The sequence below is a fragment of the Squalius cephalus genome (assembly GCF_949319135.1).
Source record: "Squalius cephalus genome assembly, chromosome: 9".
In the NCBI taxonomy this organism is placed as follows: Eukaryota; Metazoa; Chordata; class Actinopteri; order Cypriniformes; family Leuciscidae; genus Squalius; species Squalius cephalus.
In genome coordinates, this window is record NC_137130.1 from 33,871,637 (window position 1) to 33,889,723 (window position 18,087).

At 37.8% G+C, this 18,087-nt stretch overlaps 1 protein-coding gene across 4 annotated transcripts in view; it reads left to right on the forward strand.

Moving 5' to 3' along the window:
- kalrna (kalirin RhoGEF kinase a) overlaps positions 1–18,087 on the forward strand; it is a 242,510-nt gene that overhangs the window by 145,239 nt on the left and 79,184 nt on the right. For all 4 annotated transcript variants that reach the window (XM_079880252.1, XM_079880253.1, XM_079880254.1 and 1 more), the window contains exons 13-24: positions 1,286–1,460; positions 1,675–1,870; positions 4,097–4,263; positions 6,273–6,392; positions 10,385–10,603; positions 11,929–12,078; positions 12,353–12,467; positions 12,634–12,749; positions 16,340–16,462; positions 16,671–16,853; positions 16,950–17,068; positions 17,182–17,248. In XM_079880252.1, the coding sequence (XP_079736378.1) occupies positions 1,286–1,460; positions 1,675–1,870; positions 4,097–4,263; positions 6,273–6,392; positions 10,385–10,603; positions 11,929–12,078; positions 12,353–12,467; positions 12,634–12,749; positions 16,340–16,462; positions 16,671–16,853; positions 16,950–17,068; positions 17,182–17,248 (1,750 nt within the window). The remainder of the gene's footprint in view (positions 1–1,285; positions 1,461–1,674; positions 1,871–4,096; positions 4,264–6,272; positions 6,393–10,384; positions 10,604–11,928; positions 12,079–12,352; positions 12,468–12,633; positions 12,750–16,339; positions 16,463–16,670; positions 16,854–16,949; positions 17,069–17,181; positions 17,249–18,087) is intronic.

Sequence of the window (18,087 nt, forward strand, 5' to 3'; positions counted from 1 at the left end):
GTGAAACATAATATACGATGATGAAATCTTAGCGATTTGTTTATTGCTTACAATTTTTTTTTTTACATCATCAGAAAACACAGCTGCTTTAGAATGGCCATCAAGAAAAATAATTGGTTACAGTGTAATTATACATTTAAGTACTGAATAATAATAATTATCTACATGGACTTACTATAGGGTTAGGTTTTGATTTAGGGCTAGTCGCATGTACTTATGTATAATTTGTAGTTATTACTACAATAACTACATGTAACATGTAACAAGGACACTGTAAAAAACAGTGTTACCAAATACTTGTTGGCAACTTAATGGTATATTACAGCTTAGTGGACCATGCTCACCAGCCAAATCTTGACAACTGGAATGGTGTTTTTACAGTAAATATACATAATGGAAGTTTAACAGTCACACTCTTAAGAAAAGTCCGTAAAAACAGATCTCATTGTACTGCTATCACAGTTATAGACTCTTATTTTGATTTCTGTTTTGTTTCCTTTAGTTCCTGTTTCCCTGCTCTGTTTAGTTTCGGTTATTGATTATGTCCTTGTTTGTTTCTATGGTTACCTATAATTTGCACCGGTCTTCATTATGTTCGCCTTGTATTTGCACTTCGTTATGTTCAATCCCTTGTCAGTCTCGTTTATGATTTATGTAGTTAGCGTTTCTCATTTGATCCCCTGAGTATTTTGCATCGTTTATAAAGACTGTCTATTTGTATCTTCTTCATGCGTACTGACTACACATTACAACTATCTTAATATGATGGAATTTTCACTGAATAATGATGGTGTTTTACCCCTATTCTGAATTATGCATTGCATTGTGTTGTGTTATAGGGTTAAATGAAATGTCCATAAACTTAACGGATAATGTCCTGGCACAAAAATGACCAGAACATTGTATGCAGCTCTGAATAAGTGTTTTAAAATATATGCAGCCATAACACTAAAACATTACATGTGTTGGCTTAATACTGGTGTGACTACTTACTGAAGCCATCTGTGTAAAGTTGTATTAAGGCCCACAGAAAATTCCAGAGATTTCAATAATAAGTGTGTGTGTGAAAAGGCTGTCATACATCAATTGTAAGTGTACTAGTGTAAACGTGTTTCTAATTTTATTTTACAAACTGGAGTTAAAATAATTGTCTGTAATTTACAGAATGCCACAGATATGTTGTTTATAGACTTTACCCAGAATATTCCTTTAATATAAGCAAATTGTAATGGTTCTAGACTAACCCTTACTTACACTCTTAACACATTAGTTGTGTGTTTCTCAGAGACTCAGCGATGAGCAGTAATAAGATGCCTCACACGAGCTCTATCGCTCACATCGAGGGCGTCCTACAGCAGCTAGAGGAGGCCCAGGGCCACATGGAGGAACTTTTCCATGAGAGGAAGATCAAACTTGACATCTTCCTGCAACTGCGCATCTTTGAGCAGTACACCATTGAGGTGAAGACAGTGTGTTTGCATGCTAGTGTTTCAGTCAATTTCTCAATAGAGATTTCGTCAATAAACAGTTCTTGACCTTGAGCCAAAACAACCGGCTCTAAGATGAATGCTCTCATTGTTCATCATAAATGACTGAAGTGATTGATTTATAATTGCTATGAGAATGTCATCAGGCCAGGTGCAGAGGTGTTGAACTCTCCGTCCTGTCCTGCAGGTAACAGCAGAGTTAGACGCGTGGAACGAGGACCTGGTTCGACAGGTAAACGACTTTAGCGCAGAAGAACCCAGTCTGGCCGAACAGAGACTCCAGCGGCACGCAGAGAGAAAACTGGCCATGAACAACATGACCTATGAGGTTATGCAGCAGGGTCAAGACCTGCATCAGTACATCATGGAGGTCCAAGCCTCAGGTGAGAGAGAGAGAGGAAGATGAAAAAGAGTACAGGTGTTTTCACGCTGACAGAGATTAAATCGCTGGTGATTCACAAGTTGTTGTAGTCTTGGTACCTCCAGGTTCTCGCCCACTGTCTGTTCACTGAATACCTGATGCATATTGCACACACAAAATTACTAGAAAGAAGTTTAAAAAACTCAAATAAGTACTAAATGCAATTCTAGAAAAATTCTTAAAGTTATGCTAGTTTATTATGCTATTTTAAAGGTCCAATAGGTTTACATGCATCCAAAGTAAAAAAAAAAAACGTAAATGAATTGTCTGAAAACGGTTAGTTTGAAGATTCAGTCTCTCTAAACCCGCTTTTCCGCGAGCCTACTCTACTCTGATTGGTCAGACGGCCAAGCTATTGTGATTGGTCGACCGCTTATTATGGCGGTCCTCAATGATCAACTCAATAAAAAAACACCTCATATGGGCATCTTTTTGGGCTGCCTGCAGATTACTATAATAATCATAATGCGCATGCACACTATTATCATTGCAACTGGCTTGACGGGAGTTCAGAACTCTGCATCACTTTTTTTTTTTTATGCGTCATAGTTATTTTTAAAGAGACTGTCTCAAAGTGTCCTGTATCTGTGTGTGTGAGTGTGTGCGCACTATAGAGTGAACACGTCTAAATGATATTTATCAGTGTGAGAGGCTAATAGAGATCTCTTGATCAGTCATCAACGGTCTCATGACAATTATTTGGCAAACGTTTTTTTGTGAATTGGTTGCGAAATTATGATTTCGTACAATTCATACAATCTAATTTGTATGTTTCTACTCATGCTGGTGATCAGTTTACCTTCCTGATAACGTTTTTACCTACAAATCGTACACTTTTGTACAAGTCAGATCATCCAAATGAATGCGAACTCACACAATATCCATTCAATACTCACAAATTCTCATGAGATCTAGTTGGATTTAATAGAGCAATAGATGCAGAGATACAGAGAGAGGAGAGCAGCACAGAAGAAGTGTCAGGTGACAGAGTGTCAATAATACATGGCAGTTTTTCAGAGACACAGCAATATGGACCAATGGGATTCAGACTCCTCTGTGCTGTGATCTCCAGTCCGCAGTCACATGGGCGGCACTGATGACGGTCAGTAAAGCGTTGGTTTCAATATAAAGAACTGAGTAAAAACAATCAAGCCTAAACACTCAATTCTAATGTCAGCCATCTCTTCAACTGTCTGTGTCTTCAACACACATTACTCTTCCTCTTTGCTTTTATCTTCATATCACCCCAATGTCCAGCTCTGTTCCTCACAGATATTTTTAACACTGGAAACAGACTTCCTCTCCTCAAACTGCTGACCCATCTCTCACCCCCCTCTCTCTCACATATGGGTCTTGGCTGAGGACACTCTTGTGTTCGAGGTTTGGACACCGTCTGTTCCAGACATTACTGTGACCATCTCTCACACATGCCTGCGTGTACGATGGAGGGGTGTGTGTGATTTTGCTGGGACAACATAGAAAATGACTAAATTAAGCTTTAGTTGATGCTTTATAAACACATCACTGTGCTTTATTTATTTAGTTATTACTTTAGTTTAGTTAAATAAACTTTCCAATTTTATATTTGAGCTCTAACTAGTAGTTAAGTAACTGACCAAATTGATTTATTTGGATTATTCTTTCAGTGAACTAGCTAAAAACACTAATTAACCTATTATGGGTTATATTTCTCCCCAAAATCTACAGAAATAAAATTTTAGAAAGAAGAGATTTTTTTTTTTTTTTTTTTTTTTGACATCATTATTTTTTGACTTGGCATTTATGCATATTTAACTCATTTAATAATGTTTGATTCATTCCCTGATACACTTGATTCTGACTGTTGTTGTTTTGTTTTTGTTTTTGTTTTTGTTTTTTTTTTGTTTTTTTTGGGGGGGGGGGTTGTATAATGATGCTAAATTGTTTAATTGATATTTGTTCCTGGTTATACTCCCCATCACTTCACACACGTTGGGCTCTATTTTGCTGACTGTAAATGATCCTTTACTTAAACTGCCCTTGAATGTAGATCTATGATTAGCCTAATCAGGTTACGGAAAATAAGAGCGATCTGTAGCTGTCATACTGCCACCTGGTGGTGTTGAGCTGTGAACATGTTCTCTCAGACTAGATACTGTAGATTCAGCAGGAGTATAAACAGAAGTGTGTATTTGTGTGTAATATGCAGGTATTGAGTTGACCGGTGAGAAGGAGGTGGATCTGGCCACTCAAGTTCAGGAGTTGTTGGAGTTTCTTCATGAGAAACAGCATGAACTGGACTTGAGTGCTGAACATACACAGAAACACCTGGAGCAGGTTGTGCAGCTACGCCACCTACAGGCTGAGGTTAAACAGGTAAAACACACTCTCTTGCATGTACTCTATCTGTCTGTATACCTGCTTATCCATCTCAGGGACAGAAGTGAAACTTTATCAGTGAAAATGTATTCTTGCTGTCTGGCTGTCTTCTGTTTTCTTCATATTCTTACTGGTATTTGGGATAAAGAGCAATCAGATATTAGCTATTCAGAACCACAGCTGCAAATTATATCCCAAAGATATATTGTTTAGCACACTGTCCATATTATATAGCAGTGTTTCCCATCCTTGACCTTGGAGTACTCCGACACGGCACATGTTGTACTGTATGTGTTCCTGATTCAACTCATCAGCTGATTGGTAGAGACTCTAAGACCTGAAATAAGTGTTTAATGAACTGTTTACTCCTGGTTTTAAGATGCACTTTGATCGATCGGATCACAAGTGGACGATGCTAAATACAGGTGTAAATGGGGTCTAAAACCTTTTGAGCCTGTCCACTTTCAACCACTTCCAGAGGTAGACGAAAACCCATCTGACCGGATTGCTTTCGTAGTGTAAACACTCATGTAATCGAATGTGTTCAAACAGCCATAAAAGACCGTCTACTCTCCTCCTACTGACCTGATGAGTAACTTTATGGGAAGAGCGCTAGCCAGACGGGATTTAAACTTTGTTAGCTGGAGACCCAAGTTTGGTTTGAAGATGAAAAACATACCAAGCACAATGTTCTCTCAGCATTCCTGATTTCTAACACACACACACACATGAGCAGAAACGAAAGCTGCTGCTCTCCGTGTTTTTCTGCCGTCTCCGGTTGTGTTCATATGTAAATTACACAAGCTTATTCTGGCCATTAGATTGAAAGATCTAAAAAAAAAAACATGCATTCACCCGCCCCAGACCCTCCCCTCGAAGAAATCAGGACAGAAGTGGTTGAAAGTGGACAAAAGAGACGGATTACAACACCAGGTGTAAACGTAAATGTGTCTCCCTCGTCTACTTGTGATCCGATCGACCAAAACGCATCTTAATACCAGCTGTAAACAGGGCCTTTAGGGACATCCAAAATGTGTGCTATTGGGCCATCTCTAGGACCAAGGTTGACCACTTACCCATAATACCACACTTTCAGAGGACTCGCCCTCATTGGTCCAGTTGTTACAAATGACAAAATACTGGACACCTTAGATTGCTCGTCTGTATGAAGCAAAAGAGTGTTGTATCTCACGTTCTTGATATATCACAGTCCTGGGCTCTGGTACACTCTTAAGTCTTATGTGTCTCTCTCTTGTCTCTGTCACTGGCGGTTCCTCTGATTGATAATCAATGGAGCGAGATGCAAGTGGCTGTGATGGCTGATTCAGTGTGTCTCTCAGAGCTAATCTCATTCAGAGCGTAAGTGAGGGCCAAAGTGCTGTCGCCAGGGACGGCCCTAAAGTGTCTGCCGCTACAAGCGCTAATGGAGAGAAATGAGCAGAGGGAATTATGAATTCTGCTGAGTCTCCTCAGGATATCACTCCACACTGGGGGTCAATATTCAGATCAGTTTGACAGCTATATCAGTTTGGTATTTCATACAGATGATTCCTGGATTTAATTGCAAATAACAAAACACATCTAGCTTGTTTTGTGTTCAACTCAATGTGTTTTACCCAACACTTGTTTCTGCTAGTGCATAGATAGATAGATGGATGGATGGATGGATGGATGGATGGATGGATGGATAGATAGATAGATAGATAGATAGATAGATAGATAGATAGATAGATAGATAGATAGATAGATAGATAGATAGATAGATAGATAGATAGATAGATAGATTATTAATTAAAATGCAACTTAATTACACTTAAGAAACAAGAAGTCATGTAATTGCACTCTCTTTAAGTACACTTAAGTGGCCTTTTATTTGATTAATATCATATTATCTGCAAGTGTACTACTTTTACACAAGGTGGTTAGATAGATGTATTGAATACGGTTATATCGATACTGTGTGTTTCACTGCTAAAGAAGCTTTTGTTGTATCTGTTGTTGTTTAGGTCCTGGGTTGGATTCGTAACGGCGAGTCTATGTTGGATGCCAGTATGGTGAACGCAAGCTCACTGTCAGAGGCTGAACAACTACAGAGAGAACATGAGCAGTTCCAGCTCGCGATAGAGGTAAACACACAACACAGGCTCTAGTCAATGCATCTTGAACTTGTGTTGGATCTGGCAGGTTTGATCAGGATGTTCTTATCCATTATGTGTCTAGATGAAATCTTGGCTTTAATGAATTTTGATGAGCTCCTCACTGATTCATTTGCTCCATCTAGTGTTCATTTTGTCAACAGTTCCTCCTGTGTTAAATGTACTTTTAAGTTTTTGAAATATGTAGTCAACCTTGTTCTGTTTTTGTTTAGTCGTGTTTTAGTCGGCAATCCCCCGGTTTCAAAGACGAGGCTTAAGCTAGTCCCAGACTAAAATGCATGTTTGAGCTGTTTTAACTGAAAGCAACTTGCACTGTCTGACATATCTTAAAATATGTCAGTGCTGTTGTTTTGACGTTTATAAAATCTACTTAAATGTCCTAATTAAACTAAGGCCTAATCCTGGCTTAATCTAAACCCTGTCTGTGAAACCAGGCCTAAATGTCTGGCCATTTTAGTCTAGTTTTAGCCTGGGTGCCAGCCCGAACCCCGCCCACAATATTTTTTGGTCGGGAAGTTCGGTCTGGACTCGCTCCGTTGAGGAGCTATTATGCCCGAACAAAAATTGTTCGGACCAATCAAATTGTCAGGGCGGGCTTTATACGATGATGGACAGATGAGCAACGGTAACGTAATCACCTACGTCACCAAAGAGTGCTTGATTTGAATTAGTTTACAACAAAGACGAGTGCAGCTGGAGAATTGAGATTTCACGAGTTCACATTTACAAATAAGTCAGATAGAATAAATGCATATATAAGATTTCATGAGTTCACACAAATAAGTCAGATAGACTAAATGCGTGCTGTCCGAGGGCTGTGGGCTCGGTAGCCATACTCCCCCGTGTTCCTGGTTGTGAGAGAACAAGACAAGAGTGAGGATTCGGGGTGGTGGAGGGATGCTGAAAAACTGTCAAGGAGTGTTAGGTAAGTTGACAGAGTGAATATGCTTCCTCATGCTGATATAGGGTAACGTTAGACATGGTATTGTTTGATGACAAGTTGATATTGGATTGATTATTTGTACGTGCTTCTCCCGAACTTTGTTTATGAAACATCATGTGTAGATTCCGCCATCGCGTCTGTTATAGAAGATATCCACAGCACATTCATTTTAAAAGAGGAACAGAGAGCCGCGACATTTTGTTGGTTGAAAATATGAATGAAGAACATGCGTCATTTACTCCGTTGCTCTGATTGGTTGTAGGTCTATCCAATTGAGTGCAGAGGTTTTTTTTTTTCCTGGTTCGGTTGAGACACGCCCCATAATCAAATCTCTATGGAGCAGTCTCAGACACACATTCTGACTAGAATATGAGTATGACGAAGTCAGGCTAGTCTAGTTTTAGTCAATGAAAAATGTTTTGTGTCACATTTTCGCCATGCTGCATAAGGGTTAAACTGAAAATCAGTATTATTTTGCTCAAAATTATAATCACAATGATCGTCATTTGAGACTTTTATTTGTACATTTCTTCAGAATTATGGCAATTTCACCAATAAGCACAAATCAAGAGAATGTCAAACCATATGCATGGTTTATTTCACCACATTGTTTCCTGATTTATTATAGGCTATATTTATCGAATAAATGAGCACACTCTCCAATAATATAATAATGCAACATGAAATGGTGTATTAATTACCGAAACATGGCGCTAAAGCTTGAAACTACTTACCTCGAACTCCATTTGCAAAATCGGCATATCAAGTTGGCCTCTTTTCCCTAGCCATGACCGCATCCATATTCTCCTCTTTCGCTTCCAATTCTTTTTTTTTCAACACACATGAAAACCACAAAGTGCGAGTCATCTTGCTCTAATAGTCAGTGATCTCATCATCGTCTCATCTTAGTCATAGAAAAACAGGTTTTTTTGTTGTTGTTTTTAAGTGTCCCAATCAACCTAAATTCATCCTAATTCACCCACCTCTCTGGTCTCTCTTCACTTTTAGTCAAAAACAGAAGTGCGCTTCCTTCTCTTTGCTCTCAGCATACATGTTAACACTGCTAGATGTATGGAAGTGATTACTCTGAGAATATTTCAAACAGATCCAACAGAACTGTTCATTCATAAAAATTCACACAGGGATCATAACATTCTCCTGAAGGGTTTATGACCCACAGACTCCTTCCCAGTGGAGCTGCTCCACTGTTTTTACTGCAGTTCACAGCTTTTTCTTTTGAGTGCACTAGGTAACCTCAGCGCAGTATATTTAAGAACCAGATTCTGACAAATAATACTCATTCTCAATACAATTTTAGCATTAAGGTATTTTTTGCCTGAGGAAAGTGAAGCAATGGAATTAAATATGCTGTTTGCTGTGAATCTCTAGCTCTTAGTACAGTAGTCATGTCATTTATCACAGGATTTGGTATCAGACTCTGTTTCCTGCTTTGGACAAAGCTCTACCTGCTCAACTCTGCTCGTAAATGTCTGTCGCTGACTTTTAAAGTTAGATTTATTTTTTCCTTCATCATGACAATGCCAGCAGATAGAAAACAGACCCGTGTTTGGCTGTAGAAACCCTTAAGCTGTCAGCAGTCTCGGGTAGGAGGGCTGCTCGATAATGTCCTGTTAAAGATGCTCAGATGATCTTCTCTAATAGATGTTTACTTTTAATGATCTGTCTGTTTTGATGTGTGTGATTTAAGAGTTTCTTAAATTAAAGGCAGGGGTATCCTCCTTCTTGTAGAACATGTAGAATTATTGTCTATGTTCAGAATGGAACATTAGTGTATAGTGCTGTTTACTACATGCTGCACAGTATGTACTGTATACTAGATTAAAAAATAGATTGTGCACTGTGATTTGTTGTACATTGTTTCACATGACCACACTATGTTACAGCTATCCTTACACATAAAGTTTTGCAATTAGCAGTGGTGGACGAAGTTCACAAATCAAGTACTTGAGTAAAAGTACAGAACAAAAGTACATTATGCTTTGGAATGTAGTGACTTAAAGGGATAGTTCACCCAAAAATGAAAATTAGCCCATGATTTACTCGCCCTCAAGTCATCCTAGGTGTATATGACATTCTTCTTTCAGATGAATACAATCGGAGTTATATTAAAAATGTCCTGGCTCTTCCAAGCTTTATAATGGGAGTGAATGGCTGTTTCTGTTTTGAAGTCCATAAAAGTGCATCTATCTATCATAAAAATGCATCAATCCATCATAAAAGTGCATCTATCTATCCATCATAAAAATGCATCTATCCATCATAAAAGTGCATCTATCTATCCATCATAAAAGTGCATCTATCTATCCATCATAAAAATGCATCTATCCATCATAAAAATGCATCTATCCATCATAAAAGTGCATCTATCCATCATAAAAATGCATCTATCCATCATAAAAGTCTATCCATCATAAAAGTACATATATCCATTATAAAAGTGCATCTATCCATCATAAAAATGCATCTATCCATCATAAAAGTGCATCTATCCATCATAAAAGTGCACCTATCCATCATAAAAGTGCATCTATCCATCATAAAAATGCATCTATCCATCATAAAAGTGCTCCACACGGCTCCGGGGGGTTAATAAATGCCTTCTGAAATGAAGCGGTGCGTTTGTGTAAGAAAAATATTCATATTTAAAACTTTATAAAGTAAAATAACTAGCTTCCGGCCAAACAAACATACTGATTCGACTTAAGTCTAAAGTGCAACTTGTGCAAGTAATGCGACGTACTGCTGATATTTATGCTACGCCATGATGCACTACACTACTAAGTAGTCTGCGTATGGCCTACGTAAAATATAAGTATTGTGATACAGTACCGATACTGGAGAGAGAAAAAGACGTGGTTACTGTCCACCACTGTATGATAATGGTTAGGTAGTGTCGTACCAAACATAATCATAGTTACCATTCTTTGATTTTGTTGTCATTCTCCGAGCTAAGGTATGTTTGTTCTCTCTCTCTCTCTCTCTCTTTCTCTCCCTGCAGTCTTTGTTCCATGCCAACTCTCTCCAGAAGACCCATCAGAGCGCACTCCAGGTGCAGCAGAAGGCTGAGATCCTGTTACAGGCGGGACACTTCGACCCCGAGGCCATCCGCAGCTGTGCTGAGAAGGTGGCTGTACACTGGCAGCAGCTCATGCTGAAGATGGAGGACAGACTCAAGCTGGTTAATGCCTCCGTGGCCTTCTACAAGACATCAGAACAGGTGCTGAGAAACACTCTATAAGATGACCCCAAGAAGACTTACTACAAAAGACAGTCAAGGGTCCTAAGATAGTTTTAATGGCACATTACCCTTGTGATAAAGAAGTGTGCTTAATTGTATTGAATGTGCTCTTCAAAAAAAAAATAAAAAAAAATAAAAAAAATATATATATACATATATTTATATATATATATATATATATATATATATATATATATATATATATATATATATATTTAACAATCTTTTGTCATGCCTTTAAGAAGTACATACTAACATTCTAAAACACATTTAAATTACTTAATATTAATTTCAACTGTAGTATGTTATTTCATGTTACATTAAAAGTCAGTATGTTTACAAAGAAACATTACAAATGTGTTAAATTAGTGCTGTCAAATCAATTAATCGCGATTAATCGCATCTAACCTAAAAGTTTGTTTATATAATAAATGTATGTGTATATATATTACAATATTTATATATATTATGTGTAATATATATCAATATATAACACAATATACACACACATAAACATATGTGTGTATATATATATACTATATATGCATACATTAAATAAACAAACTTTTATGTTAGATACGATTAACCGCGATTAATCGGTTTGACAGCACTCATTTAGTTTCAACAGTAATGACATTAATTTTAATTTAATTTTCAATTGACATTCATTGAAAGATTTTCATTTAATTTTAGCCATAGCATAATTGCTTGTCAGTACATTTGGCAGTACACTTTAACCATAATTCAACGGCAATAGAAGTCACTCTTAAGTTAAGCTAATTGCATTAACAAATTTGAACTATAACACATTTTCATTTACAGTAATTGTAAATAGCATGCATTTATGTGTCCGAAAACATTACTTCCAGTTCAGTATATTATTTTAAAGTATATTATATCTATATTGAGTACTCTTTTTAAAAGTTTGCTAACATGTACTTATTTTTCAAAAGGGCTGGCACTTTTATTAGCTAGTAAGTGTTGACTATGAGATGCAAAGTGATCTTCTTCTAGCTTGATGGTTTAAAACTCCTCCACTGAACAAGTGCTTTCTATATTTTGCTACAACAGCGGTCTGGAAAATAATTTCATAATGTAAATATCATTTTAAATAAATACTGTATATAAAATCAAAATAATTGAACTAATAATAACACCTAGAAACTGCAATAAACATTCAATTGAAAATACTCATTATTATTATTTAGACATATCATATCTAACCAGCTAGTGACAACATCCCAATCTCTAAATCCTGCTTGTCTTCACAAACCCTGTTTCACAAACTAATTCTTTATTCACAGGTGTGTAGTGTGCTGGAGAGTCTGGAGCAGGAGTACCGTCGAGATGAGGACTGGTGTGGAGCTCATGATAAACTGGCATCTTCAGCAGAGACGGATCATGTTCTGCCTCTCATCAGCAAACACCTGGAGCAGAAAGAGGCTTTTCTCAAGGTCACTACTGAACGAACAGCGATCTCATAAACTCTTTATCAGTCTCACACAAGCCCAGATGAATGCATCAACTTCATAATAACAATCGCAGAAGTTTCTCCTGCATCTTACAGAGGAGCAGGCACAATATATCATATTTTTATACAAAGCTAATATTCAAGAACCTTTAGATCAAAAGCATTCTAGGATCATGAGAAATAAATTCAGTCTAAACTTTTGACTTTGTTATGTGAGGGTCTGTTTTGAATCTGTAAAGTCTGCTGTGTTTTTTCAGGCATGTACTCTGGCCAGGCGAAATGCGGAGGTTTTCCTGAAATACATCCATCGGAATAACGTCAGCACTCAGGGGTCATCTACCAACACCCGCGGTCCTGAGCAGCAGGTCAAAGGTCAGAGATTGTACTCTGTGTTGTCACATTTAATTATGTCAGAATCTGATCTGATATCTTAAGCAGTTGTTTTAGCTTTGAATTTATGCTTTTCTCTCACAAAACACTCTTCATTTGTCCAGTCGTTTGTTTATTCATGTTAAGGATTTGTCATGTGTTTGTTCAGCCATCCTGAATGAATTGCTACAGAGGGAAAACAGAGTTCTGCATTTCTGGACCATGAAGAAGCGGCGTTTGGATCAGTGTCAGCAGTATGTGGTGTTTGAGCACAGTGCCAAACAGGTGACAACACTGAACTACACTCATATTTGTGTGTGTGTTAATATACTCCAGTAACTGCATTTTTTTGGTGTGTTTGTGTTGTACTTTTGTGGGCATGCATGTTTTGTGCTCTGCAAATGTGTGTCTGAGTTTTTGTGGTTAGTATGTTTTATGATGAAAGAATGCTCCTGAAAAGGAAAGAAGAGATAATGTATCTTCAATTTTTAGATTTTAGTAGAAAGCTATTGAAAACAGTGTGTCACGTCTTTTTATTCACAGGGCAAACACTTGGCAGGAAAAACAACACAAAACAAACAACTGAACACACTAGGCGCGTTTCCATTACAGATTTGCGCAAAGCTTTTGCGATTTTTTTTCTAAATAACGATAAAAAACTATTGCGAAATGACGCCGTTTCCATTAACCGATGTTATGCGACTAAAACGTCATTTTTTCCTCTCGCGATAAGTCATTCCAAAAATCATGGCAACGGACGTTGGTAGGTTTATATATATATCACAGCCATGTACTGCACTAGACATTATTATTATTAATGGAAGTAAACGTAGGCGTGTTATCCAAGCATTAAGGAAAGACCCTTATACTGAGAGCGGCACATATGAGGTGTTTCTGGGGTTTTCTCACTCATTTCTGCTCCGAGGTCTTGATTGTGGCATTTCTTTGAGGTTTAGAATCCAGTATTTCTAGAACTCTGTCTCATATTCTGTCCAAACACACTGCGCCTTCTAAGTCAGGTGACTGTAAATGCGCAAAAACTATTTCCATTGCAGTTTTGCGAAATATTCCTTTTTCGAATTGCCTGAAAAACCACCTCATGCGAGCGTAAAAACTTTTTTGCGATAAATGGGAGTTTTTGCGAAATTGATGTGTTTCCATTGGGCGTATTTTCAAATCGCAATTTCAATTTGCGCAATTTGAAGGGTAATGGAAACGCGGCTACTGACGCCTTATGTACACAGCATAGCTAATCAACAGAACTAGAGACAGGTGCTTAACATAATCAGTAACCATGGAAACAAATTAGGATTGGGAACACAGGCAAACAGGAACAGAACAGACCCAAACCAAAACACACTAAAACTAGCATACCCTGACACAGTGCTGCAAACCTTGTTTAAATTTTACATACGTTTACATTTCATAACAAAATAGGGATGTCAATCAGTTATTTAAATTGAAATCATTAGAATTTGCTAATTAATAAGATTCATAGCATTTAATGAGATACACTCACCTAAAGGATTATTAGGAACACCATACTAATACTGTGTTTGACCCCCCTTTCGCCTTCAGAACTGCCTTAATTCTACGTGGCATTGATTCAACAAGGTGCTGAAAGCATTCTTTAGAAATGTTGGCCCATATTGATAGGATAGCATCTTGCAGTTGATGGAGATTTGTGGGATGCACATCCAGGGCACGAAGCTCCCGTTCCACCACATCCCAAAGATGCTCTATTGGGTTGAGATCTGGTGACTGTGGGGGCCATTTTAGTACAGTGAACTCATTGTCATGTTCAAGAAACCAATTTGAAATGATTCGAGCTTTGTGACATGGTGCATTATCCTGCTGGAAGTAGCCATCAGAGGATGGGTACATGGTGGTCATAAAGGGATGGACATGGTCAGAAACAATGCTCAGGTAGGCCGTGGCATTTAAACGATGCCCAATTGGCACTAAGGGGCCTAAAGTGTGCCAAGAAAACATCCCCCACACCATTACACCACCACCACCAGCCTGCACAGTGGTAACAAGGCATGATGGATCCATGTTCTCATTCTGTTTACGCCAAATTCTGACTCTACCATCTGAATGTCTCAACAGAAATCGAGACTCATCAGACCAGGCAACATTTTTCCAGTCTTTAACTGTCCAATTTTGGTGAGCTCGTGCAAATTGTAGCCTCTTTTTCCTATTTGTAGTGGAGATGAGTGGTACCCGGTGGGGTCTTCTGCTGTTGTAGCCCATCCGCCTCAAGGTTGTGCTGTTGTGGCTTCACAAATGCTTTGCTGCATACCTCGGTTTTAACGAGTGGTTATTTCAGTCAAAGTTGCTCTTCTATCAGCTTGAATCAGTCGGCCCATTCTCCTCTGACCTCTAGCATCAACAAGGCATTTTCGCCCACAGGACTGCCGCATACTGGATGTTTTTCCCTTTTCACACCATTCTTTGTAAACCCTAGAAATGGTTGTGCGTGAGAATCCCAGTAACTGAGCAGATTGTGAAATACTCAGACCGGCCCGTCTGGCACCAACAACCATGCCACGCTCAAAATTGCTTAAATCACCTTTCTTTCCCATTCTGACATTCAGTTTGGAGTTCAGGAGATTGTCTTGACCAGGACCACACCCCTAAATGCATTGAAGCAACTGCCATATGATTGGTTGATTAGATAATTGCATTAATGAGAAATTGAACAGGTGTTCCTAATAATCCTTTAGGTGAGTGTATATATCAATATTTGCTAAGCAAAGCCCCCAAATTAAGACGATTTACATGAATTATGTTCACATTATTGTGGCAGAAATAAGCATTACAGTATATAGACGTTACAAAAAGAGACTATAAAAATCAGTAGATTTAACTGTTTTATTTTCGTATCATCAAGTCTATCACTGGCCTATAATCCACAGCAATTCATTTTGGAACAGAGTTTGTCAGTCTATCCAATGTAGACCTTTTACACAGGACACATTCTTGTATTCTGTATGCAATCATTTTTAATAATTGGTTTGACAGGAAAGTACAGAGTTGTTTTTCATTGACATGCACAATGAATGCCGTGTTTTTAAGACTGCGAGACACAAAGTGTGTCACACTGTGTCAAATTAAAACCAGTTCAGCTTTTAAACGTGTCTTAAGACATCTGCATTCTTTGCTATCGTGTTGTGATCCGTATTTGAACAAAACTATATGACTCCTTACTAACTGCAGAATTTGCAAAAATATTCTTTGAATCATGGTACTTCAAGATTGAACTGTTAATTTGCTTAAATGTAGCATTTTTATAATTAGTGTACCAAATTAACATTGAATTGACAGCCTTAAAAATGATAGTGAAATTATATTTAAATTATATAGTTAAATTATTTATATGATAGTGAATGTATACTAATTATAATCTAGAGAGTAGATTAGAAATATGGAAGCTTGTTTCTGCCATGGAATAAAAAAGAAAATAAAAAAGTTAATTGCGACTTTTAATCTCACAATTTTGACATTTTCTTGTAATTGCGAGTTTATATCTCACAATTCTGACTGAATTCTGACATTTTTTCTCACAATTGTGAGAATAAAGTCAGAATTATGAGATATAAACTGGAAATTGCGTCATACCTCAATAATTTATAACTATAAAAATATTTATTTTGAATAAAAAACATTAAGCTCTGAAATTTATGGAAGCCATTACATTACATTCAAATAATTTGTTCAGACATTCACTTTTTAGAATATACTCACCACGTCTTTATTGGGTTTGTGATTTGGTGAATGTTTTGGTGTGTTTGAATCCCGGACGTCACATTCACAGAGACTGAGTGGAGTGTTGAATTGCATGATATGATGGAGTCTGTGTGTGTCTGTGTCAGGCATTAGAGTGGATACAGGAGGCAGGAGAGGTCTACCTCAGCACTCACACGTCCCCCGGAGACTCTGTGGAGAAATCTCAGGAACTGCTGAAAGAATATGATGAATTTCGCATCTCTGCCAAGGTACAGAGACACAAACACTTCCCCTCACCTCTTTCTTGTCCATTTCATATTAGTCTCTAATGTGGGTCACATACGTCCACATGAACTCTTCAAACAAGTAATTCTCTCTGAGGGACATTTATAAATGCATCTTGTTACATGATAACATATGTTGCGCATAAATGATCAAATCACACGCTCACACGCATAATGTTCTCGTGTGATGCAGCAAACTAAGGACAAAGTGAAGATGTTGATCCAGCTGGCAGATAACTTCGTGGAGAAGGGACACATGCACGTCACCGAGCTGAAGAAGTGTGTGACGGCAGTGGACAAGCGCTACAGAGACTTCTCCCTGCGCATGGGCAAATACCGCTGCAGTCTGGAGAGCGCGCTGGGCATCAGCTCAGAGGTACTGGACCTGTACAGAGCTTATTAAACCTTTCAAACAGCGCTTTACCTCATCCAAATGTATAACAATGTGGATTTTATTGTGTGTGTGTTTCAGGATAATAAGGATCTGGAGTTGGATATTATTCCAGCCAGTCTGACCGACCCAGAGGTCAAATTGCGTGACCCCAACCATGAGGTGAACGAGGAAAAGAGGAAATCCGCCCGGAAGAAAGAGTAAGTGATCACACACCGCCTCCAGCCAGCAGTTCCACACACACTTCACAAGTTCAGAACCTTATAATAAATAATATACATATATACTCCATCTTTGGTTTGTTTTGTTGCAGGTTTATTATAGCAGAGCTGTTACAGACAGAAAAGGCTTATGTGAGGGACATACATGAATGTTTAGAGGTAAGTGTTTCTGTTTTATTAATGATAATAAGCCATAATAAATCATTCAATCACCCTTTTCTGACCCTTAGATTTAAAGTCCCCCTGCAGTCAATAATTGTATCCCTTAGTTAAAACTCATCTTTGATCACCAAAATTACATATTTAAAAATGTTTCCTTGAAAAAATTTCTTCACACCTTAAAATATCTTGAATGTAACTCTACACCCTTGCCTCATTTAATATACGTGGTGCTATGAATATACAAATGTTATCCATTCACTCATATCCATTCACTCACACCAGCTCAGAGATCCACTGGTTGACGATCACACGTTGATCTGATTGGTTACAAGGTAGTTTGTGACGTCAGAAACACCAGAGATTTCAAACAGTGTTTTTTAGACTGTCTTTGGTTCACTGCAGTTTTAAGGAGAAAATACTCAGCAATGCTGTCGACTTATGAATTTACACATGGTTTGTCTTAAAGCATTACAAATATAGACATATAAACAACATTAAAAGCTTGATTTTTACCACAGTGGGACTTTTAAACATTTTTGATACTCTACCTTTTAGAGCCAGATTTACTATCAGCTTGTGCCAACACAAACCCTCTTTTGATGTTAAAAACTACTGTGAGGTTTTACTGAAGACACACAGTGAAAAATAAGCGCTGAAAACTTATTGCATATGCATTTGTAGGAGTTTCCCTTTCAGATGCAAAATTTATGGGAGGAAAGTATTTAAATGAGTCATGTAAGGTGATTCACTAATGTTTGCGCTCGTTAATTTACTGGTATTTGACCCATTTTTTTTTTGCACCCAAAAAAAAAACATGTATTAAACCTGACGCTAAT